At 36.2% G+C, this 27773-nt stretch overlaps 1 protein-coding gene across 6 annotated transcripts in view; it reads left to right on the top strand.

Annotated features, from left to right (window-relative positions):
* Positions 1–27773, top strand: part of diaph2 (diaphanous-related formin 2) — a 763661-nt gene that overhangs the window by 663053 nt on the left and 72835 nt on the right. For 5 of the 6 annotated variants that reach the window (XM_056472168.1, XM_056472167.1, XM_056472173.1 and 2 more), the window contains 2 exons: positions 19307–19399; positions 26895–26945. In XM_056472168.1, coding sequence (XP_056328143.1) covers positions 19307–19399; positions 26895–26945 — 144 coding nt within the window. The remainder of the gene's footprint in view (positions 1–19306; positions 19400–26894; positions 26946–27773) is intronic. The other variant, XM_056472172.1, reaches the window with a different exon arrangement.

Raw genomic sequence — 27773 nt, forward strand, 5'->3', positions numbered from 1 at the left:
TGAAAAATGTTGGAAATCTGTAACTATTGAATTCCATAGAATGTGGGTTTTTTTTTTCCTACTATGGAAGTCAATGGTTACACTGTAGAAAAATATTAATTTATTAATCTTATTAATATTATATTATGTTAAACTGATTTAAAAATGCTTGTGTAACTTATAAAATTAAGTTAGAAAATGATTTATGTCATGTTTAATTGATCATATTATTGTTTACAGTTTATAGATTTCTAATGTTTTTCAAAATATCTTTTTTTATGTTCAACAGAAGAAAGCAAGAAAGTCAAACAGGTTTAGAACAAGTAAAGGGTGATACTATATATCTGAATCTGAATCTGTAACCATTGAATTCCATAGTATGTGGGGTTTTTTTTTACTATGGAAGTCAACTGTAAAAAATATCCTGGTTGCCTTTTAATTTTTAAGTTGAATTAAATTAACCTTAAGAGTCCATTAAACTTATATTATGTCAAACTGACTTAAACAGCTTGCATAACTTATAAAATTAGATTAGAACATGATTAACAGTTTAATAAGTTACAATGAACTAAACCCATATGTTGTCATGACTAACTGATCATATATATTTTTAGTTTACAGATTTCCAACATTTTTCAAAATATATCATTTTGTGTTCAACAGAAGAAAGCAAGAAAGTCAAACAGGTTTAGAACAGTAAAGGTTGATACTATATATCTGAATCTGTAACCATTGAATTCCATAGTATGTGTTTTTTTCTACTATGGAAGTCAATGGTTACACTGTAAAAAAATCCTGGTTGCCTTAAATTTTAAGCTGAATTGAATTAAACCTATGAGTCCATTAAACTTATATTATGTTAAACTGACTTAAAATGGCTTGTGAAACTTGTACTGTTAGGTTAGTACATGATTAAAATTAAGTTAGAACAAGACTAACTTAGTTTAATACGTTACAATGAACTAAAAACATATGCTGTCATGACTAATTGATCATATAATTGTTTTTACAGTGTCTTATTTTGTGTTCAACAGAAGAAAAGTCAAACCGGTTTAGAACAAGTAAAGGGTGAGAATCTGTATCTGAATCTGTAACCTCTGAATTCCATAGTATGTGTTGTTTTTTCTACTATAAAAGTCAATGTTACAACTTTTCAGCTTGCTTCAAATGATATTAGTGATATAATAAAAAAGGTTTGGAACCATTTGAGGGTAATTATATATTTAGTAAATGTTAATTTTTGGGTGAACTATCCCTTTATACCCTTGATTGACTTCCTTATTTGCATATTTGTGGTATTAGTGCCATTAATTGGATAAACGCAGCACACAACCTGTTTACTCAGTTTTGTGCATCCTCTAATTATATATTCCTGACTGCTGCATTTTAGTTTCCCTGAATGGACATTTTTGCGCTATAAAGTTAATAAAGAATTTGTGTCTTCACAAATTTTGTGTCTTCATGGCGCATTTTCCATAACTATTTGGCACTATGCTGAAACAGATGTTTATGTACTAAGTTTATATGATGCACATGACTGCCTGTCAATTGCTAATCATCTCAGTCATAACAGTTAAACTAAGCATTGCTTCACGCTGGATACATTTGGCACTGCTATGTGGAGTTAAACGTTAGATAACTAGTGCCATTTCCCTTAGCGTAGCTGAAAATTAGGTCCGATATTCTTTTTTATTTTCACAATCCATTCAGAACAGACCTTCGTGTCACTCAGAAATGGATGAAATGATGACTTTGGGTCACTTTCTCTTCGCTGATAAGATATAAAGCCAGGTATGCACCATTCCTATGTGACTCTAAGTGATACTTCCAGGTTTCTCCCCACCCCAGCCTCACTTTCGCTTTTAAAATGGCAGCCGCGTAAAATCAGTCCATAGCATAAACAGTTTGTAATGTGTAAAAAGCATCATGTTTAAAGTCCCTTTAAACCACTGGACCAACATTTTTGTGTTTGTCTTCGGCTAGATTTTATTAGATTTTTTACCTTGTTATGGATGGAAATTGGTAGTAAAAACCTGTTCTTAACCTCTTTTTTGTTGAAATGTGTCTTGTTTAAAAAAATAAATGTATTTAAAAAGCAAAATCAGGGCGACACAGTGGTCCTGTTGCCTTACAGCAAGAAGGTTACTGGTTCGAGTGCCGGATGGGCCAGTTGGCATTTCTGTGTGGAGTTTGCATGTTCTCCCCGTGTTCGCACAGGTTTCCCCCACAGTCCAAAGACATGCAGTATAGGTGAATTGAATAAACTAAATTGGCCGTAGTGTACCTGTATCTGTGTGAATGAGAGTGTATGGATGTTTTCTAGAAGGGCATCCGCTGTGTAAAACATGTGCTGGATAAGTTGGCAGTTCATTCCACTGTGGTGACCCTGATGAATAAAGGGACTAAGCCAAAGGAAAATGAATAAATGAATGAAAGCAAAATCACTTTACTAGTCATACTGTGTTGTATTTACACACAGTGTAATTGGAGTTTTATGCTCTTTACAATACCCAAAGGCATTATAAGGACATTGATATTGCTTATTTTACTCATGCAAAGCAAAAAAATATTTAAAAACATGGTAAATATCCGATGTAATATACAGTACATCCCAGCTTGATTCCATTTGTGTTTGGTTTCCTTGAAAACTGTTTACCCTGAGCTTTGTCAGAATGACACGAAACAAAATAGGGAAAAATGATGTTGGATAATCTTATAGTTGGCTTTAAATATGCATTCCTTGAATAATATCGCTAGACTGTTTACCCTGAGCTTTGTCAAAATGACACAAAAGAAAATAGGGCAGAATGATGTTGGTTTATCTTAGAGCTTGCTTTAAATATGCGTCCCATGAAGAAAATTGCATCAGACATCTTCTGTTTTCCAGTCATTTGATTCTTTTAATAGACTCTCTGCAAATATCCCGCGCTGATGAGACCGAGAAATAATGTAGACCACATGCTCTGGCAGTTCTTCTCAGATCCGTGTGGAGAGATGGTGAGTCCAGCTGGTTCTTGTGGAAGCACAGCCCAACAGGACATTGTTAATGGAGCAGTCATGGGTCGCTTGGGAGCATGTTTCCCGTTTTAGTAATTTTGCTTTTCTCGTGTCTGAGATCCTCTGAACCCAGCCTTCCCAGCTCTCCTGTCCTGGCCATTGCAGATGATGAATTGTGTTACAGTTAAGCAAGCAAGAAGTAGGACGAATTGATCAAAGTGTCAGGTGCCCCTTGTGATGTCTAGGTCTCAAAAACCAAGGAAATGAGGGAGCTGTCGACAAGTTTCCAGAATTGTGGTGCCTCTAATAAATGTTTACCTGGCCACTGAACACCCAGCTTGGGCCGTCAGATGGATGTGGACGTGTTTTGGGGATGCAAACTTCGGGATGTAGCTACTTTAGGATCTGTCGAGAGGACGGTGGTGGAAAGAGTCAGGGAGATGTCCTGCTTTAAACCAATGAGCTATCAGTCAACTTGTTGAGGAGCATTTAGAGATTAGCTATGCTTGTTCTGCCCTGGTTTGTTCTGGAATAGCTAGTTTAATTTTTGGTGTTATTGTTAATTATTATTGCAAATTTTTTGTTAATGATTGTTGCTAATATTGCTAATAATTTTTTTTTTCAACTCATATGTACTAAATGACCAAACAATGGCAATATTATGACTAGTTTACAGAACAAAAATAAAATCTTTTCTTTTTTAACATTGTCTTTATTGATTTTAGGAACTTTAAAAATATTAAAAATAAATGTAAAAATAAATAAATAATGATAATAATATTAATAATAATAAATAAACAATCATAATAATAATAATACAATTACAAATATATAAATAAATGCATGAACATACATATACAATATAAAGATTTCAAAACAACGCTATATCAATAGCAGGTAATATAATATACAAGTTATCCAGACAAAAGATTTGTATCAGCTTTCTTCAGAAATCCTTCAAAGTGATTCCATATTTTTACAAATCTTTTCAGGTTTTCTCTTAACTATATGTTAATTTTTCTAAAATTCTTAAAAGTTTCTAAAATGCATACTGGAAGACCCGTTATTGTTGTGTGTTCTGGTGTAAAGGTGTCTGAATGGATTCAAATAAGTATTATGATTGGAAGGGAAGTCATTATGAGGGGATGGCGTTCAGGAGGTCCACCATCATTTCATTTCGTTGTTATTTTTTAAATGTAAATTTTTTCTATTATTATTTTCTGTACAGTATGTGCACCTTTTTATTGTGTTTATATTATTTATCTGTATTTATTGGATTTATGATAGCAATATCTAATTACTTTAACTGCCACTGTTGGGGAAGGGTGGGAAAAGGGGGTGTTAAAAGGAGGTAAAAATGTGTAAACTTATGGTACTGGTAAAATATTGAAGAAAATAAAAAAATAAATCGTAAAAAAATGTATAAAGTGCCTAATAATGAGACAATTCTTGCAACAAAATTACTTTTTACTCAAATGTATAACTGTAAATCTACAGAATCCATCTCGTTTTTTTTTTCTCCATACTGCATATTCAGGGCCAAAAATTGGAGACACTCCTTGCTGCAGCCTGTAGCTTGATGACGTAATGGACCAGTTCCACTACGTAATGGACGATCGCCCACCCTCTACCCTAAACCCAGCTGTCACAGTATTATGGGCATTACCCTAGTGGGCGGTACAATTTCCAATACGTAGTGGACTTGGTCCATTACGTCATCGTGGTTATAGACTGCAGCATGGACATCTTGAAAAGATGGGATGCAAACTTTGGGATTCAGACACTTTAAGACCTGTTGAAAAGACGGTGGTGGACAGAGTCAATGAGATGCATGTCCTGCTTTAATCCAATGAACAAAGCTATCACCAAGGTGTTGAGGAGCAATTAGAGATAAGCTCTGCTTGTTTTGCTCTGACTTGTTCTGGAACAGCTAGTCTAATTGTTGTTGTTATTGTTAATTATTATTGCTAAATGTTTTGTAACCAATCTTTTCTAAATAACCAGACAATAGCAATTCTTTAAAATGCGGTTTATTAGTTAATGTATTTACTAACATGAACTAATTATGAACAATACTTGTACAGCATTTATTAATCATAGCTCAACATTTACTAATGCATTATTAACATCCAAATGTATGTATTATTAACATTAGTTAATCTACTGTGTGGTAACGAACTAACAATAAACAACTGTGTACATTAACTAAAGTTAACTAACATTAATAAATGCAGTTATTATTGTATTGTTTATTGTTTGTTCATGTTATTAAATGCATCAATTAACATTAACAGTACAACCTTATAGTAACCATCGTGATTATGTTACCATCACTAGTTCATTTTCATCACGAAAAATTCATTTTTACTTAAACATATGTAACCCAGATCAATAATCTAGCTTACATGACTGCTTAATTTATTTATCTAATGATTTTTACAATAATACTTAAGAAGAAATAGAAATTTAAAGATTGATTGCTATGCAAGTAAAAAGATAGGAAGAAAAAGAATAAAACTCCTAAGAGACTTTTAACCTGAAGTCGGAAGTTACCCGGAAGTTAGCTCCGCCCCTGTTGAGTGCGCGCACAGCCAGACAGAGTGTGAGAGAACGCTATTGATCTTGAACGAGAGAGCGCGAGCGAACTTGAACGAGAGAGCACGAGCTTAATAGATGTACACGGCTTAATAATCCAGCGATTAATAACAAATAACTTCATATTTATTTGATACTGTGAGAAACTATCAGTAATGCTTGACAGTTTGAGACCTAGCAACTGACAAAAGTGAGAGGAGACCTGACGAATCTATTATACTTTAACATCTATTCCCTTAGAGAGCTGCTATTCCTTTTTTTTCTCCTTCTTTTATTATCATCTACATTTCTTCTTGGTAAGTTTTGATTCTTTATAAGATATGTATATTATTATTTTGAGTTCATATACTGTGAATTGTGATTAAAAACATTCAGAACATAAGCTATTTAAAAGTTTAAAAGCTCTAACTCTGTGAAATGTGAAGCAATGAGTGTGAAATGTGTGTATATAATTATTTAAAGGTTTGTGATGTGTTCTAGTTGAAAAGTTTTATGGTTGAAAATGATTTATCCAGTGAAATGTGTACTAGATGGATGCTAGCTTTGCTAACTATGTACATAGACCACAATGTATTACACGAGCACATGGTGACTTAGCATATGTGTTCTGTGTCTGTGTGTGTGTGTTAATAATTTAGACACACAATTCATTTTAGGTTTAAGATGATTTATTCGGACAACTGAAAATAATGTTTTATTCGGCTTTGTTGTTTCAAGGCCGGGTTTTTTTGGTTTGTTTTTTTTTTCTCACTTTGAAGAGACGTGATTGAGAACTGTCCATCCTGAGCATTCTGTCCGGTTTGGACTGGCGAGCCACCCCATCAATTTGTGACTGGTGAGACACAAAGGGATCAGTCATCAAATCTGGTAGGATCGAACCATTTGATTTATATATATTTTTTTTTACTTTTGCTTCCTGGATTTTTTGTGGATTATATATATTTTTTTCCCAATTTTTGGATTTAACTTTTCATCGTTGAGGAACATTGCTATATTTTTTTCTACTTTTTTTTGCGAACTGAACTGAACATTAAGAGCCCAGACTTTTAGTATCTGAGCCCTAACAGAACACTGGACTTTGATGTTTGAATTGAACTGTTTCTTATTGAATTTTCTGAACTGTGCATTTAACTTTTGACATCTTCTTTATTTTGTGGTTTTATTATTCAAATTACTTGTGAAATTATATTTTGTTATTTCTGCACTTACTGCAAATTTTAAGTATCTGAGTGAGTTTATTATTACAGACAATTTGTCAAAATTTCAGTGACTGGTTTATTCTCTTTTAAATTGTTTAAGAGTGAAAGTATACTTATACAAATTCTACTTACCTTTTATTTTTGCTCTTGAGTCGAATCTTTTTTCCTTCTGATTGCTGGTCCAGGCGATTTCAAAGTGCTAAACTAGTAGCGAATCGAGCACCACTGAGTACGCGCTACAAAAACTTGGCGAGTTCAGCCAGGAGCAAAAATAAATAAATAAAAATAAATAAAAAAATTAATTACAAAAATTAATAAATAATAATAATTAAAAAAAAACTGTACAATATTTATAGCATAGTGTATTAGTTCTAATTTTTTTATCACCACCACAGTTAACAAAGATATTAATTCAAAACCTGAAACTCCACTAACCTTAGAATATTAGCCATGGAAATAGTGAAACGTGAGAATGTTAATGTACAGAATGCAGTCATTGTGAGTGGCTTAACCCTCTCTGATATCGATCAAGACTTAGAAGCCTACCTAATCAAATATGGATCTATCAAGCAAAACTTAGTCATTGATGATCCCAACTCAGAACATCACCACAGTGCCATTGTAGAATTCTCTCATGACTCTGCCATGCAAAATCTGAAGCCCTCACTGCCAATGTCCATCAAGAGCACTTTGGATGACAATGTTGTTTTCCATGTGCGCAGCTTAGCAAGTGTGTACACCCCTGCAGCAAGTAGTGATGTCACTGAAGATTATTTGATAAACCTGCAGGCCATTGCCCACGACAGCGGAAAAACGCTGCAAGAAGTACTTAAAAGTGAGCTGCAAAAGATTTCTATGTTGACGTTTCCAGAAAGCACAGCTTCAGAGCAGGTGCTAGAGAAGGAACAGCCTATGTATGACAGCAGTATGCATATGACAGAACCTGAAAACCCTGCCAAGGTGAGCACACCATCACAGTCACCTCATCAATCAAGAATCCCTGATGCTAGTGTGGGTGAGAACATTTCTTTGAACATACCTACCAGTGCTTTGAGTCCGCCAGGAATTCAACGAGTAATAATGGAGCACGTGATAAGAACCAGTGATTCTGTGTCTTCCCCACATGTTTCCCTTCGCCTCAAAGCTTTTTCAGGAAGAATTCCTCGTCCCAGTCATGAACCAGACTTTGACACCTGGAGTGCGACTGTGGACTTCCTATTGAATGACAAGTCTCTCTCTGATTCGCAAAAGACTGGTAAAATCCTCGATAGTCTACTCCCTCCAGCCTCTGATGTCGTTAAGCACATCGGCCCATATGCCTTGCCCTCAGAGTGTTTAAAGCTTTTGGAGTCTGTTTATGGCTCTGTGGAAGACGGCGACGAATTGTTTGCTAAGTTTATTGGTGCACTGCAAAATCAAGGAGAAAAACCATCCTCCTACCTTCACCGTCTTCATGTGATGCTGAGCACTGCAATTAGACGAGGTGGTGTTACTGAAGCTGAAAGGGACAGCTGTCTACTCAAGCAATTTTGCAGAGGATGCTGGGACAACAGCTTAATCATCGACCTACAGTTAGAAAGGAGGAGAGCCACACCCCCCCCTTTCGCTGAACTTGTGATACTCATCCGTACTGCTGAAGATAAACAATCTCTCAAAGAAGAAAGGATGAAGAAGCACCTTGGGCTAAACAAACAGACTTCTGTACCATTCAAGTTACGGACGGCGACTAACCAACAGTTTGCCTACTGCAGTGAAATGCCAGATGAGTCCCATAAAGTAGAGTCATGTCAGTTGAGTGCAAAGCAGAAATCGGCCAAGCCCAGTAGCAAAGCTGAAAATTCTGAAATTGAAAAGCTGAAGAAAGAAATATCAAAACTTCAAACACAGATTACCATGATGAAAACTGAACCTGGTCCCAAAGAAAAGAGCAGCCCCAGTGTGGATGGTATTTCTGAGTTGAGACGGGATATAGCTGAGCTTCACGCTCATCTTGTTCCAAGATTTCAAAGGGAATATCAAGAGCAGTCTCCCACTTTACGTGCTTTTCCTGCAAAACACAGACCCAGACCGACTGGAACTGAAGTGACTACAACTCAAAGACCCAGTGAGCAGTTGTACAGCAGACCCCGTCCTGGCTATTGTTTTCATTGTGGTGGCGATGGACATATAGCTGTTAATTGTGAGCATGAGCCAAACCCTCGCAAAGTTGAAGAGAAACGGCGAGAGTTAAGAGAGCGTCAGGCCAAATGGGACCTCCAAAACTCTCCCAACTTGCAGCATTTAAACTGAAATCAGTCTCTATCACAGGGCGGACAGAGACTAGAAGAGAAATATGCCCTAAGAAGAAAGAACATCTGCTTCACCAGCATACTTACAAGTCTCCATGTTATCGATTACCTACTGGCTTAGTAGGAACAAGATGCACAACCAAAATTTTAATTGAAGGGAGAAAAGTGAATTGCCTCCTGGACACAGGGTCGCAGGTGACAACTATTCCTAAGTCTTACTATGACCAGTACTTACAACAGCACCCCATAAAATCTTTACAGCATCTTCTAGAAGTTGAGGGAGCCAATGGACAGGCCATACCCTATCTGGGTTATGTTGAACTTAACCTGAAATTTCCCCAAGATTTCCTTGGAGTAGAAGCAGAAGTCCCAACTTTAGCTCTGATTGTTCCTGACCTGACGACCATACCACAGATTCTAATTGGAACTAATTCACTTGATGTGCTATACACCAACTGCACACAAGAAAACAAACGTTTTCTCAAGTCACATTGTCATGGCTACCAAAGTGTGATAAATATACTGGAGAAGAGAAGACAGCAAGCTTCTGGTGCAGCGGTGGGACCTGTAAAATTGAAAGGGAACCAGCAAGAGGTTGTACCGGCAGGATGCACCGTAGTTCTAGAAGGACTAGTCCAAGTGAAAGGGCCCCTTTTTGAAAAGTGGGTGTCAGTGGAGCCAGCTACAACTCCCTTTTTGCCTGGTGGCATTTTAGTGGCAAGCTGCCTGCACAGTCTTCCCTCGAGGCAACGCATTGTGCAGTTACCAGTAGTACTGAGGAATGACTCTCACACTGACATAGTGATTCCCCCAAAAGCTGTGATAGCTGAGGCCCATGCTGTTCAACGAGTGGAGAGAGAGTTTTCCAAAGTCAATGCTGACAGTGAGGAGGCTGATTCAATTCTGCCGAAAGTTCCAGTTGATTTTGGAGATTCTCCTCTACCACCTGAGTGGAAAGAAAGAATAACATCAATGTTAAACTCCATGCCAGATGTGTTCGCATTACATGACCTGGACTATGGTCATACTGATCAAGTAAAGCACAGAATAAAGCTTAGCGATGAGACGCCATTTAAGCACAGAGCTAGGCCAATTCACCCTCAAGATGTGGATGCTGTCAGAAAGCATTTACAAGAACTTCTTGAAGCTGGAGTTATCAGAGAGTCAGAGTCCCCATTCTCATCTCCAATAGTCGTAGTGCGCAAGAAAAACAACTCGGTGCGATTATGCATTGACTTCAGGAAGTTAAACTCCCAGACGATTAAGGATGCATACGCTCTTCCTAACTTAGAAGAAGCCTTTTCAGTCTTGACCGGCTCAAAATGGTTCTCAGTCCTTGACTTGAAGTCAGGCTATTATCAAATTGAAATGGAGGAGTCTGATAAGCAGAAGACCGCTTTTGTGTGCCCATTAGGCTTCTGGGAATTTAACAGAATGCCGCAAGGAATTACAAATGCACCTAGCACGTTTCAACGATTAATGGAACGATGTATGGGAAACCTGAACCGCAAAGAAGTCCTTGTATTTATCGACGATCTGATAGTCTTCTCACGAACTCTGGAGGAGCATGAGACACGGCTAAGGCAAGTGCTCAAAAGGCTAAGGGAATTCGGATTGAAGCTTTCGCCAGAGAAATGTAAATTCTGCCAAACGTCTGTCAAGTATTTGGGCCACATAGTATCCCAACACGGAGTTGAAACTGACCCAGCCAAAGTCGAAGCTCTTAAAACCTGGCCGACACCAAAGAATCTTAAGGAGCTCAGATCTTTCCTCGGTTTCTCTGGTTATTATCGGAGGTTTGTACAAGATTTTTCGAAAATTGTGAAACCCCTCAATGATCTAACTGCTGGGTACCCTCCACTCCAAAAAGAGAATCGAAAGAAAATGGTAGAATCGAAAAAGCAGTACTTCAATCCGAGGGAACCATTTGGAGGACGATGGACTCAAGAATGTCAGCATGCATTTAATACTGTGATAGCAAAACTCACATCTGCTCCAGTATTAGGATTTGCCAACCCCAAACTCCCTTATGTGTTGCACACAGACGCTAGCACCACTGGCCTAGGCGCAGCACTATACCAAGACCAAGACGGGCAGATGAGAGTCATCGCCTTTGCAAGTAGAGGACTTACTCGCAGTGAGTCGAAGTATCCTGCCCATAAGTTAGAATTTCTGGCATTGAAATGGGCTGTGACCACAAAGTTCAATGACTACCTCTATGGAGCAGAGTTCACGGTGATAACTGACAGCAACCCACTGACTTACCTCTTGACCTCTGCAAAATTAGATGCCACTAGCTACAGATGGTTGTCAAGCTTGTCAACCTTCACTTTCAAGATATGTTACCGAGCTGGGAGTAGAAACCAGGATGCGGACGGACTCTCTAGACGGCCACAGACAGAAATTCCAGATGACTTGGAAACACAGAAAGAGAGAGAAAGAATTAGACAGTTCACACACCAGCACCTGACAAACGAACAATCAATGCTTGTTTCAGAGGAGGAAGTGAGAGCTATTTGTGAGCGTCATCAAATTGTTCAATCCAGTGATGATCCTGATCATTTACACCCTTCAGTGGCCTTAGTGGAATCCATAACTGTCAATGTGGATGCCTTACCTCAAGCATTTCAACAGAATGATGCTTACCAGATCACAGAGATTCCCCAACTATCTGAAGAGAACCTGAGAAAGAGACAGAGAGAAGATCCAGAAATTGGAATTGTTGTCAAGCAAATTAAGTCTAAAGAAAAGCCCTGCTTCAAGACCATTCTACCTGAATTAATTCCATGGTTCAGAGAATGGAGTCGTCTGGAGTTGAGAAATGGTGTACTCTTTAGGAGAAAACAAGAACACGGAGACTCGTCTTACCAACTAGCACTGCCGGCAGATCTTCGTGATATGGTCTTGACAGAACTCCATGATAAAATGGGTCACATGGGTGTTGAGCGAACTTTTGACCTCGTTCGATCAAGATTCTTTTGGCCCAAGATGTCCGCAGCTGTAGAAAAGAAAATCAAAACTTGTGAACGCTGTGTCAGACGGAAAAGTCTACCTGAGAAAGCTGCTCCATTGGTGAACATCAGAACCAACAGACCCCTTGAGCTTGTTTGTATGGACTTCCTGTCATTAGAGCCGGACCAAAGCAACACCAAGGATATATTGGTGATGACTGACCACTTCACCAAATACGCCATTGCTGTACCAACACGAAACCAGAAAGCCCAAACTGTAGCCAAGTGTTTATGGGATAATTTTCTAGTGCACTATGGATTCCCCGAAAAACTCCATAGCGATCAGGGTGCAGATTTTGAGTCTCGCACAATTAAAGAGCTGTGCAAAGTAGCTGGGATATCCAAAACTAGAACCACCCCATATCACCCAAGAGGCAATCCAGTAGAGCGCTTCAACCGAACACTTCTACAGATGCTGGGAACCTTGAACAATAAGGAAAAGTCAAGATGGAAGGATTATGTCAAACCTCTAGTGCATGCATACAACTGCACAAAGAGTGATGTGACAGGATTCACTCCATATGAACTAATGTTTGGGAGACAACCACGACTACCAATTGACCTTGCATTTGGGTTACCTGTGGATGGACAGACAGAATCCCACTCCAAGTATGTCCAAGGCCTCAAGAGCAGACTAGAAGAGAGCTACAAAGTTGCAACGGAAAATGCCAACAAAGTAGCGGGACGAAACAAAAAGAGATATGACAAACATGTTGTTAACTCTACTATTGAGGTCGGTGATCGTGTGTTGGTGAAGAATGTCCGTCTGAAAGGCAAACACAAACTTGCAGATAAGTGGGAAACAGAGGTTTATGTGGTGACAAAGAAAGCAGGTGACCTACCAGTTTACACAGTTAAACCCGAAAGAAAGGATGGACCTCTGAGAACTTTGCACAGGGACCTGTTGTTGCCTTGTGGATTCCTATCAGCAAGTGCACCAGATACACCTGTTGAAAGAAAAGTGATGCAGAAACCAAGAACCAGAGCTCAATGTGCTGAGGAGTCTGAGAACTTGAGTGAACATTCCGAGTCAGAATATGATCCAGTAGACTATTATGATCCTGAGAGGTTCACAATTGACACCAGAATTTTGCCTACATCTGGACTTGAACCATCTTCCAGTAGTAACCATACAGTTAACTTACCTGTTGCTGAACCTGGGATGAAAAAGGGTGAAGAACGTCCTGTATCGATAACACTCGTTGATGAAGAAAACTTACCTGATGTGGAAACTTCCCGCCCAGCGGAAACTGATCGTCGTGTAATAGAGCTCCCAGTAGAGAGCAACCTGCCAGATCGGTCAGAAATCCAGGTCCTTGACGAGAACATCGTTGATGAATCTGAAAAAGAAATGGCTCAGATTGCAGATCAGGAGAAACCAGACAATTGTGTTGGATCCTCTGAAAGCTCAGACAGGAAAAATGAAAGAGGTATTAATCTCACTCAAAGAGAGATTGGCAATTCCAGAGAGTTTCAGGAGACCCAAAGGGAAGAAACTGAAACTGAAAGTCTCAGACGATCAAGAAGACAAGGCGAACCCCCAAAGAGACTAAATTACCCACAGCTGGGTAATCCTCTCTGTTCAGTTATTCAGTCCCTGTTCTCCAGTCTTAGTACTGCAATTACTAACTCTTTGGAGGATTCAAATCCTTCAAGAAGAAACTCTCCCATTGAAAACATCTGAATTCAAGCATGCAGAGGGACCTGCATATATTCAGGAGGGGAGAATGTAACCCAGATCAATAATCTAGCTTACATGACTGCTTAATTTATTTATCTAATGATTTTTACAATAATACTTAAGAAGAAATAGAAATTTAAAGATTGATTGCTATGCAAGTAAAAAGATAGGAAGAAAAAGAATAAAACTCCTAAGAGACTTTTAACCTGAAGTCGGAAGTTACCCGGAAGTTAGCTCCGCCCCTGTTGAGTGCGCGCACAGCCAGACAGAGTGTGAGAGAACGCTATTGATCTTGAACGAGAGAGCGCGAGCGAACTTGAACGAGAGAGCACGAGCTTAATAGATGTACACGGCTTAATAATCCAGCGATTAATAACAAATAACTTCATATTTATTTGATACTGTGAGAAACTATCAGTAATGCTTGACAGTTTGAGACCTAGCAACTGACAAAAGTGAGAGGAGACCTGACGAATCTATTATACTTTAACATCTATTCCCTTAGAGAGCTGCTATTCCTTTTTTTTCTCCTTCTTTTATTATCATCTACATTTCTTCTTGGTAAGTTTTGATTCTTTATAAGATATGTATATTATTATTTTGAGTTCATATACTGTGAATTGTGATTAAAAACATTCAGAACATAAGCTATTTAAAAGTTTAAAAGCTCTAACTCTGTGAAATGTGAAGCAATGAGTGTGAAATGTGTGTATATAATTATTTAAAGGTTTGTGATGTGTTCTAGTTGAAAAGTTTTATGGTTGAAAATGATTTATCCAGTGAAATGTGTACTAGATGGATGCTAGCTTTGCTAACTATGTACATAGACCACAATGTATTACACGAGCACATGGTGACTTAGCATATGTGTTCTGTGTCTGTGTGTTTGTGTTAATAATTTAGACACACAATTCATTTTAGGTTTAAGATGATTTATTCGGACAACTGAAAATAATGTTTTATTCGGCTTTGTTGTTTCAAGGCCGGGTTTTTTTGGTTTGTTTTTTTTTTCTCACTTTGAAGAGACGTGATTGAGAACTGTCCATCCTGAGCATTCTGTCCGGTTTGGACTGGCGAGCCACCCCATCAATTTGTGACTGGTGAGACACAAAGGGATCAGTCATCAAATCTGGTAGGATCGAACCATTTGATTTATATATATTTTTTTTTACTTTTGCTTCCTGGATTTTTTGTGGATTATATATATTTTTTTCCCAATTTTTGGATTTAACTTTTCATCGTTGAGGAACATTGCTATATTTTTTTCTACTTTTTTTTGCGAACTGAACTGAACATTAAGAGCCCAGACTTTTAGTATCTGAGCCCTAACAGAACACTGGACTTTGATGTTTGAATTGAACTGTTTCTTATTGAATTTTCTGAACTGTGCATTTAACTTTTGACATCTTCTTTATTTTGTGGTTTTATTATTCAAATTACTTGTGAAATTATATTTTGTTATTTCTGCACTTACTGCAAATTTTAAGTATCTGAGTGAGTTTATTATTACAGACAATTTGTCAAAATTTCAGTGACTGGTTTATTCTCTTTTAAATTGTTTAAGAGTGAAAGTATACTTATACAAATTCTACTTACCTTTTATTTTTGCTCTTGAGTCGAATCTTTTTTCCTTCTGATTGCTGGTCCAGGCGATTTCAAAGTGCTAAACTAGTAGCGAATCGAGCACCACTGAGTACGCGCTACACATATAACTACTAACCGTAAATCCAAAGAAACGTCTCTTTTTTTCTCCATACTGCATATTCAGGGGGCAAAAAATGAGAACCAAACTTCGGGATGCAGCTACTTTAGAATCTCTTGAGAGGATGATGGTGGAAAGAGTCAGGGAGAAGCATGCCCTGAATTAAACCAATAAGCATCAGCCAAGGTGTTGAGGAGCAGTTAGAGATAAGCTATGCTTCTTCTGCCCTGGTTTGTTCTGAAATAGTTAGATTAATTATCAATGTTATAGTTAGTTATTATTGCAAAAAATAAATTTTGAAACCAATATATTCTAAATGACCAGACAATGGCAATATTAAATGTGGTAAAAATATCATCACTAGTTTACAGAATAAAGGAAAATTCCTTTTTACTCAAACATATAGCTATATAAATTGTAAATCCAAAGAAACAGTCTCTTTTTCTTCTCCATGCTGCATATTCAGGGGCAAAAAATGGGAACCAAACTTCGGGATGCAGCTACTTTAGCATCTGTCGAGAGGACGATGGTGGAAAGAGTCAGGGAGAAGCATGTCCTGCTTTAAACCAATGAGCAAAGCTATCAGCCAAGGTGTTGAGGAGCAATTAGAGATAAGCTATGCTTGTTCTGCTCTGGTTTGTTCTGGAACAGCTAGTTTAATTAGCTTGATTTAATCTGGGTGCTATTAAACACAACACACTGTGTGAATCGCTTCTTTGATTTTCGACTAAGGGTCTTGAGTATAAAAGCGATACAGTAGAGGCCAAGCTTGAAATGAGCCTGACCCCTTTTATTTTCATCTTATCCCAATGTTACTGTTTGTTTATTCGCTTAAATCTTTGTGTCTTGCCTTTGTTAAATGTGTAGAGTAGTGCCGGTGCTTTCAGCAGAAAATGCACTTGTGCAGTTCTGCCTGAGTGTAGCGAGTGTGTGGCATTTTCTGAAATTAATTATGTAGCCGTGTCAACTTTCTTCCTCTTTATAAATTCAATTTGCTGACTGTCATCTACTTTGAATGCGTGAGGAAACAAAAGATTGATTAACACGCCTGAAACTGCTGCCTAAAGCTACCAGCGTCTCCTCCACAGACATTTTCTTCCTGAAATCTCAACACGTTCACTGAATATTTTCAGCAAAACGGCTCGATCATGTACACAAAAGAATTGATGAAACGAGCCCACACGCAACAATAAGTCACCGTAATGATTCTAGTTTAAAATAATGCTACTGCTGGACCACTATGATATAGTGGGGACCCTCGGTCTCATTAATGCTGGGTAAAGATAGATGACCCAGATAAAAGACCAAAAGATTATTTCTGAACCTCCTCGTTGACCGATGCTGTGGATATTCTGCACCATATGCCCATGCAAAGGAAGAACTGCATTGAAACTTTGCAAGTCGAAGTCAAGAAACTGCAGGCTATTGTTTAATATATATTATACAGTTTTTGGAAACCAAATGAAACCATCTGACAATTGTCTATTTCTACTAGGTGCATTTAGTATGGGTTTGATTAAAATGATCTGAAATGGTCTGATAAAATATTGTCCTCTAGCTCTTTATCTTTTTTTAGAATAGCAAATGCTTTCCTTTTTTAATGCTTGAAAATTAGAGTTATTCCACCAAATATTTAGATGTCATCCGTTTAATTGTACAAACAAGTCTGAAAACATTGCACTTAAGAGTATTTGCTGATTTATTCAACCAGAATTCTCTAAATGACAATACAATGGCAATTTTAAATGTGCTAGAAATATCATCACTAGATTACAGAATGAAACAAAAAACACTTTTTACTTAAACATATAATTATAATTGATAAATCCAGAGAAAACAAATTTCAAAGCAACCACCTTTTTTCTCCATACTGCATATTCAGGGGGAAAAATGTCATTAATTTGATATGAAGTATTTATTCATTTATGTCTGATTCTGGTATTATTTTGAATTAGCAGTATTTTCTGGAATAATGTGTTATGCTTTTTTTCACTTCAGTAACAATTGTACAGAATTAAAAAAAAAGGTTATTGAGCCAGTTCTGACTTGGATCTCACAATTTGGACATTTCTTCTAGAATTGTGAGTGTATGTATTGGAAGCGTGCTAAAATCTAAATTGTGTGTTTTTAGCCTAAAATTTGGGAGAAAGCCTGTGACTTTCTGTGAAATCAGATTGCATAATTCTGAGAAAAAGCACAAAATTGCAGGATCAAAATTCAGAATTGTGAGAAAGAAATTCAGAATGGTAAAATATGAAGAAAAAAATTGCAGAAAAAATATAAAAAAAAACACCTCAGTAAAAAAACCTGGCTTTTTTAAAATCTTTTTTTTTTTTTTTTTTTTTTTTATCAAAAAACGGACAAAAAGTCATAATCAAAAGGCATATTTTTTAGTTCTGTGGTGGAAACAAGCAGTAGAAGGGCTCTATATTACTCTGATCTCTACTGTATAGAATTGGATGTGCTGTATTTTTTGTTGATATTACATGTATGTGGTCAAGAGTTTAGCTTTTGTGGATAAACACTGTGTATATACACTGTAAAAATGATGATCAATTAGTCCTGACAGCATATGTTTTAGGTGATTGTAACTTACTAAGCAAAGTTAATCATGTGACAACTTAATTTTAAAAGTTACGCAAACTGTTTTAAGTCAGTTTAATATGATATAAGTTCAGTGAACTCATTAGGTTAATTTGATTCAGCTTAAAAATTTAGGGCAAGCAGGATTTTTTGTACAGTGCAGTCACATTGTATTTTATTTTACGAGCCTAAAACCACAGACATCTTTATATAAAGTCTATGTTTTATATACACACATATATATGTGTGTGTGTGTGTGTGCGTGCGTGCGTGCGTGCGTGCGTGCGTGCGTGCGTGCGTGCGTGCGTGCGTGCGTGCGTGCGTGCGTGCGTGCGTGCGTGCGTGCGTGCGTGCGTGCGTGCGTGCGTGCGTGCGTGCGTGCGTGCGTGCGTGCGTGTGTTCTCATGCTCCAGTTTGATATGCTGTCAATAATTTAGAATGGTCAATAAAAGAAACAATTAAGTATTAATTTAAAAAAAAAACTTCTTTGTTAAGCTGCTTTGACACAATGTACCTTGTAAAAGTTGCATATACATAAAGATGGATTGAATTGAACTGAATTTAATTAATTTAATCAATGTTCAGTTTTATGCACCTGACCCAGCTTTACAATAACATTTTGCTTTATAATATCATATTTAAATTATTTCCTCAAGCAAATGAGACAAGCTAGTCTTTAATTATATGAAAATGATCCATTGAAAAGGGGATCATCATATATTCTCAGATGCAATGTTTAAAAAATTGATCGTTAAAGAGTTTCCGTTTCTCTATATTCTTTTCAGAGAATTTAATAAATCTAAAATTTGATTGTTTCTCCCTGGGATCTGTCCTTTTGCCGAGCAAGCCACTCATTTCATTTTCATTTAGAAGTCAAACTCAGTTTGCCATGGAGATGCGTTGCACTTCGGTGGCATGACCGTTTTCGAGGTACATCCCACTGTCATCGAACAATGATAAAAAGCCCCTGTATTGACCGGCTCCACACTAAATCTTGGTAAAGAGCACTTAGCTCCCCTGTGCAAGCCGCGGAGCGAATACCTGTCAATGGCCATCAGTGAACACTTTCATCCTCTGGCTCCTCTCCATATGTTAGCCGCCGCCTCGGAGCATTTGTGCATTTAGGGAACCGCAATGCCCTTTTTGTCCTCTGCCCTATTTGCTTTGCCTTATTGCTGTTGTGCTTTTACTCCCACACAGTGTGGATTGGTATGTGCTAGTCAGAGTTTGTGAATGCGTTCTACATGAGCTCTCTTTGTCCTTTTTTACAGAAGGTGATGAGACAGGTGTGATGGACAGCCTGATGGAGGCCTTGCAGTCTGGAGCCGCTTTCCGTGACCGCAGGAAACGAACCCCACGCAACGGTAATACCTCCAACTCCTCGCATTTTACATGCCTTTAAATGGAGAAGTTCACCCACAAATAAAAGCTGTCATATTTTACTACTTTTAAACCTGTATGGTTTTTTATAAATAGAATATATAAAGTAGATAGTGTAAATAATATATATGAAATAAAAAAGAAAGCATTTTGAAGTGTATGCATCAAACATGATGTTGGACTTGAATTTTACTGATACAGAAAAAGAAACAAAATAATCATATTTATCCTCAGTCTGTCTGTTCCTTAATTCTAAAACAGTTACTTGACTACAGTAGACTATACATAGATATATATTGTATATAAAATGCACTTGTTATAAGGTGGAGGAACTGTGACGTCAATTTGTATGCGAAAACCCAGAAGCAAGTTAGCATTTTAGCAGTTCCTGTTCCCTCATCACAAAGTCTATGGGTTTTTTGAATGGGATTTCGGTTAAATTTATTAAATAATGTTCGTGGCTACTACAAACTTAAGATACTTTAACGTTTTATTCTACGACATTAAACACATCAGTTACATAAATTGGTTACCCTAAGACATTGCTATTATGTTGCTATCTGGGAATAAAGGCGATGTCAGAGACATTATACGTCATTGAGCTGAACTGGTCTGGAACGCAGGTCGCTTGCGTTGGGCATTTGGATTTGTCTTTTATTTAAATATTTTCATAAATAGTATTTTTATAGTTTGTAATATTTTCCAATCGGGAATTCATATTGTGTGTAGAGAATGCCTTCACTACAAAAATAATTTTCTTACTTAGATCTTTTGTCTTGTTTCTAGTCAAAATATCAAAAAATTATTAAATCAAGAAGAAGCAAAACATATTGTCTTGTTTTCAGAAATAATATGACGTAATTAGGTGAGTTTTTCCTTAAAACAAGCAAAATAATCTGCCAATGGGGTAAGCAAAGTAATCTTATGTCAAAAGGAAAAACAAGATTATTTTGCTTACCCCATTTGCAGATTATTTTGCCTGTTTTAAAGAAAAACTTTCATAATATTGGCATATTATTTCTGAAAAATGGAACAATGTCATGCTTGCCTAGAAAATGCTTTTTGATATAAAATATTTTAGATATTTGGACTAGAAAGAAGACAAAAAATCTAGGTAAGAAAATCATTATTTGCAGTGTTTATTTATAAAGACCATCATGACAGATAATTTGTTGATCATTTATTTTAATAAAATGGTTTTATGAAGATACTGCTGCAGCCTCTCCTGCTCTCAGTAATGCAAATGTGGGAATAAATTCGTAAAAATACATAAATATTAACTTTCATTTTAATGTGATAAATAGATTTTTTGTCGTTTTTATTCTTTTCTTCGCTTTTCACACTTCAAATTGTTAACCCTGGGTTATAAACCAGTGTTTCTCAACCACATTCCTGGAGGACCACCAGCACGGTTTTGGATGTCTCCTTTGTCTGTCAAACCCGTCTTTTAGTCTCTGCTAATGAACTGATGATCTGAATCAGGTGTGTTTGGTTAAGGAGACCAGGAAAATATGCAGAGATGCTGGTCCTCCAGGAATGTGGTTGAGAAATACTGTCCTAAACTCTGGATAAATGGAATGTTAGGTTATCTTTAATCACATTTCACACTTCACATGGGATTAATAAATAATCCTGTGTTTATTAATAGTTGATTAAAACTGTACATTCTTAAACGCTGGGTAAACATTATTACTGGCACATTAGCAATGTCACTGTCACAAATAGCAGGCCACTTTTTTACATTACATTCCCACATCTTGTCAGTTCTAAAAAATGTCGTCACATAGGTCTTTAGCGGTTTTAAGCCTCACAAGATGTGTAAAAGCAAGAAAATAAAAACAGGGGCAAAAGAAAGAAAACAAGGAGCAAAGTATATGAATATCTCCTTTAATTTGTTTTGAGTTACGTCTCAATGTGTGATGTGATGTGAACCTTGCGGCTCTGTTTCTGCTTGTCTCTGTAGCCAGTCATCCAGCAGCAGCAAGCTCGTTTCTAAAGTAAAATACATTACTATTAAAAAATAAGTAATAATATTTGAGTTACTTTTTTGATAATGTAATGCAAAGTTTTAATTTAATTAATTAGCTTTTAAAAATAAATTGTTGAATTCAAATTAAAGTAGTCACAATAATTCACGCAGTCAATGGGAGAATGTGTTCATTATTTTGAACGCATCGAAGAAATGAAAAAGGGAATCGTCTCAATGGACAGTGATTTTATCTAAGACAAGTAGTACAAAAACAAATAGTACAACAGTAGCAAACACATTGTTTTAACTGTCATTTTAATGTGATAAATAGATTTTCATCGTTTTTTTTTCTTCTGAACACATTTAACTCGATCATAACTGCAAAATTTCCACTCCTTAAAATTTATAGCATATGTGACTGTATGGGCTGCTTTTTGCTGTATTTTGTGAGTATGCCTCATCACTAAGGTTTGTATGCACGCGCACGATACACTTATTTAAATATGTCTTATGATAATACTATGTAGGCACATTTATAAAACATACAGTACATGTTTTAAAACTTTAACAACAACCGTAAAGCAAAACCAATGCATTTCCAACTATCCAAAAGGCACGAAGATCTATACATAAATGTGTTTTTTGTGTATTTGTTTATAAAATATAGCATGGATTATAATAAAAGAAACCGAGAGAATAAATCTTTGTCATGAACAATATTTCTAAAAATAAGCTTGAAAAGTTGTCGTTGGCAGGGTAATGCTGACGTAACAAGCGTGCGCCCCGAAGGCACTGTAGTCCCTTTATAGCCTAATGTTAGCTTTTCAGTTCTTGCATTTACATTTAAGATACCAAAGTGATTAAAGTTATTTTTTCGTGTGAGGATTATCCAGTTGGACAAAACGTGTAAGTGTAATGAACTGTCTTTGAACACAGAGCTTGTTATTTGCAATCTTCGAAAAGCCTATGGGAAAATAATATGGGGATTTTATTGAGGGAACCAGTTTTATGCTAGCAGCCAATTGCCCGACAAGGTGACGTCTTAGTTCCTCCACTCTATACAAACTGAACTGTTACCAAACTTAAAAGGATGTATACAGTTAGTAACTGCTTTAAAAGTATATATTTGATTTGAAAGTGACCATTTTAAAAAGTCATTCATTATATATATATATATATATATATATATATATATATATATATATATATATATATATATATATATATATATATATATATATAAATCTTTTAATTGGTGTGATATTAAAAAAAGAAGTCATTCATTTTTTTGGGGGGTGAACTATCAATTTTAATAATGAAAACCCCAAAGTAGCCCTTCAGCTTCACTTTTTATTGCCCTTCTCTTGCTCTCCGCTCTGAAACTGTTTTCACATAGGATTCATTGCCGCAGTACCATTCATAAGTCACTGATTACAGAAACTGATTGTAGACTTTGGGTCCTTAGAGGATGGTTTAACATAATCTTAATGTTAACATATTCCATCTTTCCATGATGAATTGCGGCGACCCAGGGGAGAAGAAGCGGACCACCTGCTGTAGGTGCTATGCTGAATTGAAATGCCAAGGACGAGCAGACAAGTGTCTATAACTGCTGTAGCTTTTCCAGAACAGCCTCATTCCATGCCCCCAATAAGTCACTCTTTTCCCAAAGTCCTTGTCCACGCATGCTTACGGTGCATAAACCAGCTTGTCATTAGAAATTCTCCAGGGATGTGGTGAGATATATGATGTGTACAGAAAAAATATATATGAAAATAAAAAGCTCAGCATCATTAGAAAAGCCCGATAAGGAAAACATGTCAACAAACATCACTGCTCTGCGCAGGAAGAGTCCAGATCTCCGCATCAGATGTTCCTAATCTCCATATACCAGTATTCTCAGCAGCACTGATTTGTCCCTGCAGTGGTGAAAAAAGTTCGTCCCATGATCTCCGGTGTCAGTATGGTTGCGATACAAAAATGTTAGTGACAGATTTATATAAAAATATGTTACATAATGAAGACGGGGTTAAGAAAAAGTAATGAATATATTGTAGTTTGTTTATATTTAATTAAATACTCCTCTTCTTAAAACTTTATGAACACTTAAAGGCTTGCTTGGTTTAAATGTGATCTTACATGAAGTATTTTAGTATTATTTATATTTTATATTTATATTTAAATTATTTTCGTAAACATTTTTCTCACAATTTCTGCCTGGCAAAACCTTTTAGAGCAGGGATATCCAAACTTGGTTGGGCAGAGTTTAGTTTCAAATTGCATTAATACACCTGTCTGGCTGTTGTAAGACTAGTAAGACCCCAATTAGCTGTTTTAGAGTGCTTAATTAGAGCGGGAGCTAAAAAAAATAGGTCAGTGGTCCTACAGGAGCAGGACTTGGCACCCCTGTTTTAATGCTGTGAAAAAATTAAAATAAGAATAGATATAATTTTACACACTTCAAATCTACTGTGTTTCTCAACCACGTTCATGGAGGTCACCAACACTGCATGTTTTGCATGTCTCCTTTGTTTGTCAAACCCATTTCACGTCTTTCAGTCTCTGCTAATAAGCTAATGATATGAATCAGGTGTGTTTGGTTAAGGAGAAAGGAAAATGTGCAGAGCTGGTGGTGCTCCAGGAACGTGGTTGAGAAACACTGTCTTAAACCCTGGATAAATGGAATATTAGGTTATCTTTAATCACATTTCACACTTCACATGGGGTTAATGAATAATCCTGTGTGTTTTTAATAGTCAATTGAAACTACATTCCTAAACCCTGGGTTAACACTCTTATTGGTACATTAGCAATGTCACAAATAGCAGCCCTCTTTTTTTACATGACATTTCCACATCTTGTCAGTTCTAACAAAAGGTTGCAGGGGCAAAAGAAAGAAAACAAGGAGCAAAGTATATGATTATCTACTTTAATTTAAATAGAATTACATCTCATTGGCTGCTGTTTACACCTCACATGTCAAAACGCAATACTATTAAAAAATAAGTAATAATTTTTTAGTTACTTTTTTGAAAATTTAATGTGAGTTACTTTTTATTTTAATTAATTAGCTTTTAAAAATAAATTGCTGAATTAAAATTAAAGTAGTCACAATGAATCACGCAGTCAATGAGAGAATGTATTCATTATTTTGAACGCATTGAAGAAAAAAAAGGGAATTGTCTCAATGGACATTGATTTTACTTAAGACAAATAGTACAAAAGTAGGAAACACATTGCTTTAAACTTTCAATAATCGTATAAATGTATATAAATGTATATTCGACATGTATAGCTCTGGGGTTAGGAAGTCCTAAAATGTTTTTTGTGTAAATGTGTAAATTCTTTAAAGGTAAATGAAGGTGGAGGTTATACAGTGTGTTGTTAATTGCAGAGCTCCTCTATTAAAAAAAGAAAGAAAGAAAAAACAAGTTCTGAAAGAGATCAAGCCTCAGTTAGGTAATAAAAAGTAACGCAAAAGTAACTCAAAAGTAGCGTAATGCATTACTTACCACAAAAAGTAACTAAGTAATGCAACTAGCTACTTTTTTAAGGAGTAACTCAATATTGTAATGCATTATTTTCAAAAGTTTATTCCCCAACACTGACCACAAATATAGTACTCCCCTGGAGTAGGGTTTCATAACCCTAGGTTAAATTCTTTACCGGAGGTTAAAAAGTTCTGTTTAGAATGATAATAACCAGGGGTTAAGTGAAGTGTGAAAAGCAAATATACAACTGAAGTCAGTATTATTAGCCATCTTTTTTATATCGTTTTTTAGCCATCTTAAATATTTCCCAAATGATGTTCAACAGAGCAAGGAATTTTTCACAGTATTTCTGACAGTATTTTTTTTTTCTTCTAGAGATAGTCTTTTTTGTTTTATTTTGGCTAGAATAAAAGCAGTTTTTAATAAAAAAAAATCTGATTGTCTACAGAACAAACCACTGTTATTTAATTACTTGCCTAATTAACCTAGTCAAGCCTTTAAATGTCACTTTAAGCTGAATGCTAGTATATTGAAAAATGTCAAGTAAAATATTATGTTCTTTCATTATGGCAAAGAAAAAAGAAATCAGTAATTAGAAATGAGTTATGTGGTATTAAAACTATTATGTCTAGAAGTGTGTTGAAAAAAAAAACGTATTTCTGTTAAACAGAAATTGGTTGGGGGGTGGGGAGATGTCTTTAACAGAGATTCTCATTTTTAATTGAACAGAACTTCTGTTTTTTTAACTGTTGAGCTACAAAAAAAGCAAACTGAAATGAAATGTTTAAATTAAATGTTGTGAATGAATCAGATTTAAAATAAACAAATAAATAAATACAGTTAGGGGACATTGCAGAAGACATCAGCAAGCGAATCAAGACAAAGTGTATTTTTTAGTGTTATAAATGGGATTGTTTATGTTTTCATTGTAGGATGTTCATTATAAAATGTGCAAAAATGTATAACTAGTTAAATTATCATAAATGTTATGCATTAGAGTATTAATTAAATTATATAATAATGAATTTTAAAAATAAAATAGGAAATTACATTGACAACTTTATAATTTGGTATATTTACCTCTGGTCCACCACCCTCAATCAAGTTTAGTTTTTGGCCCTTCATAAGAAAAAGTTTTGGCACCCCAGATATACAGGGTCTAATAATTCAGGAGGGCTCATAATTCTGACTTCAACTGTATATGTATAAGATAAGTCATTCTTTTCACAAAGTCCTTGTCCATGCGTGCTTGCATAGCATAAACCTGCTTGTCATTACAAATTCCCAGGGGATGTTGTGAGATATATACTGTATGCATAAAAAATACATAAAAATAAAAGCTCAGCATCATTAGAAAAGCCTGATAAGAAAAACATGCCATAAAACCATCACTTCTGAGCAGGAAGGGTCCAGATCTCCACATCAAGATGTTCCTAATCTCCATATACCCGCATGCTCAGCACCACTGATTTGTCCCTGCACTGTTTTTCCGGGCTTCATCTCATCCTACAAAAAAGTTCCTCCCATGATCCCCCGTGTCAGTGCGGAGGTTTAATAAGAGGGCATGAATAAGTAAGGTGTCATGCTGTATCAAACCTGTCTCCCACTCAGCGGGGCTCCCGAGTCCCCCAAGCGCTGCCCCCATGACAGAGGCTGCCATCCGTCCGCCGCCGCCTGCTCACCAACTCCATCCAGCAGCTCTATGGCCCAGTCTCCCTGACATCTGTTTGAATAAGACTGACATTTAGGAGAGAAGAGAGTGTGTAGATTAAACCTCACCAGTGCTCTTTCTCTCTCTTCTGTCTCTTTCTTGTGCTCGGTGTCGCTCTCTCTCTCTCTCTCTTTCAGCCTTTCTCTTTCTTTTTCTGATGAGTGTGTGGGCTAAAGTTTGACAACACTGAGAGTTTCAGAGTGGATAATTGGTTACGAACTCCTGAAATACCTCTTGTTTGACGTCTCTCCTTCTTTTTCTCTCTCTCTTTTTTCTGTCTGTCAATTTTCACTTCGTCACTGTTGCAGGTGATCAAAGTCCATCCTGTTCTGCACCTAGGTGGCCGGGTGCTAACCATGGTAAAAAACAATAATAATAAACTGTGCCTGTGTTTACCCCACGCACCCTGCTATTCTCCCTTTTAACACTTGCTTATTGCTGGCACTCGATTAAACGTTTAGGTTGAACTCGAAGGTAACTATACTGAGCTCCACAACTGGAAGTGTAGGTCAGATGATAGACATTCTCTTGGGCTTTGTTCAGAAATACTGCCAGAATCTGATTTTTTTTTTTCAACTTTCATATGTTTAATTGTTTGTAGTCTGAATATCAAAATCAGATTTTTACAAACTTGCATTGATTTTGGAAATGTTACAGTCTGAATTTCCAGGTCAGTGGTTTATTTCTTTCCCTATATGAATTGTGAAAGATCAAAATAAAAATATTACAATAAAATGGTTTATATTAGTCACTATCACTAATTAACAATATAAATGTTAAATGAATATTTCTGTGAAGTTTAAAAGTATATATTTGCAGTTAATTGTGCTTTTTTAATTACCATTTATTTTTAGAACATGACAGCTGCATGAAAAGTTGCTGCAGTAAAGCTAAATACAATGAATAATGCAGTGATTACTTTAAAAAAAGTTAGTTGTTCTGAGTTTTTTTTTTTAGAATTGACAAGTGTATACATTATAGTGAGAAAAGAGCAACAAATTGATTGTGACTTAAAAATAAATATATATATATTTTTTTAATTGTATGTTTTTGCACATTGCCAGAACGTTAATGTTATTCAATGTTAAAAAAGTTTTTTCCCTACCTTCCTCCATTGGATTAAAGCAATTATGCAGTATTCTAAACTAAATAATATATATAGCATAATCACTTCAAATTAAATTTTA

The sequence above is a fragment of the Danio aesculapii genome, chromosome 14 (assembly GCF_903798145.1).
Source record: "Danio aesculapii chromosome 14, fDanAes4.1, whole genome shotgun sequence".
NCBI classification, from domain to species: domain Eukaryota; kingdom Metazoa; phylum Chordata; class Actinopteri; order Cypriniformes; family Danionidae; genus Danio; species Danio aesculapii.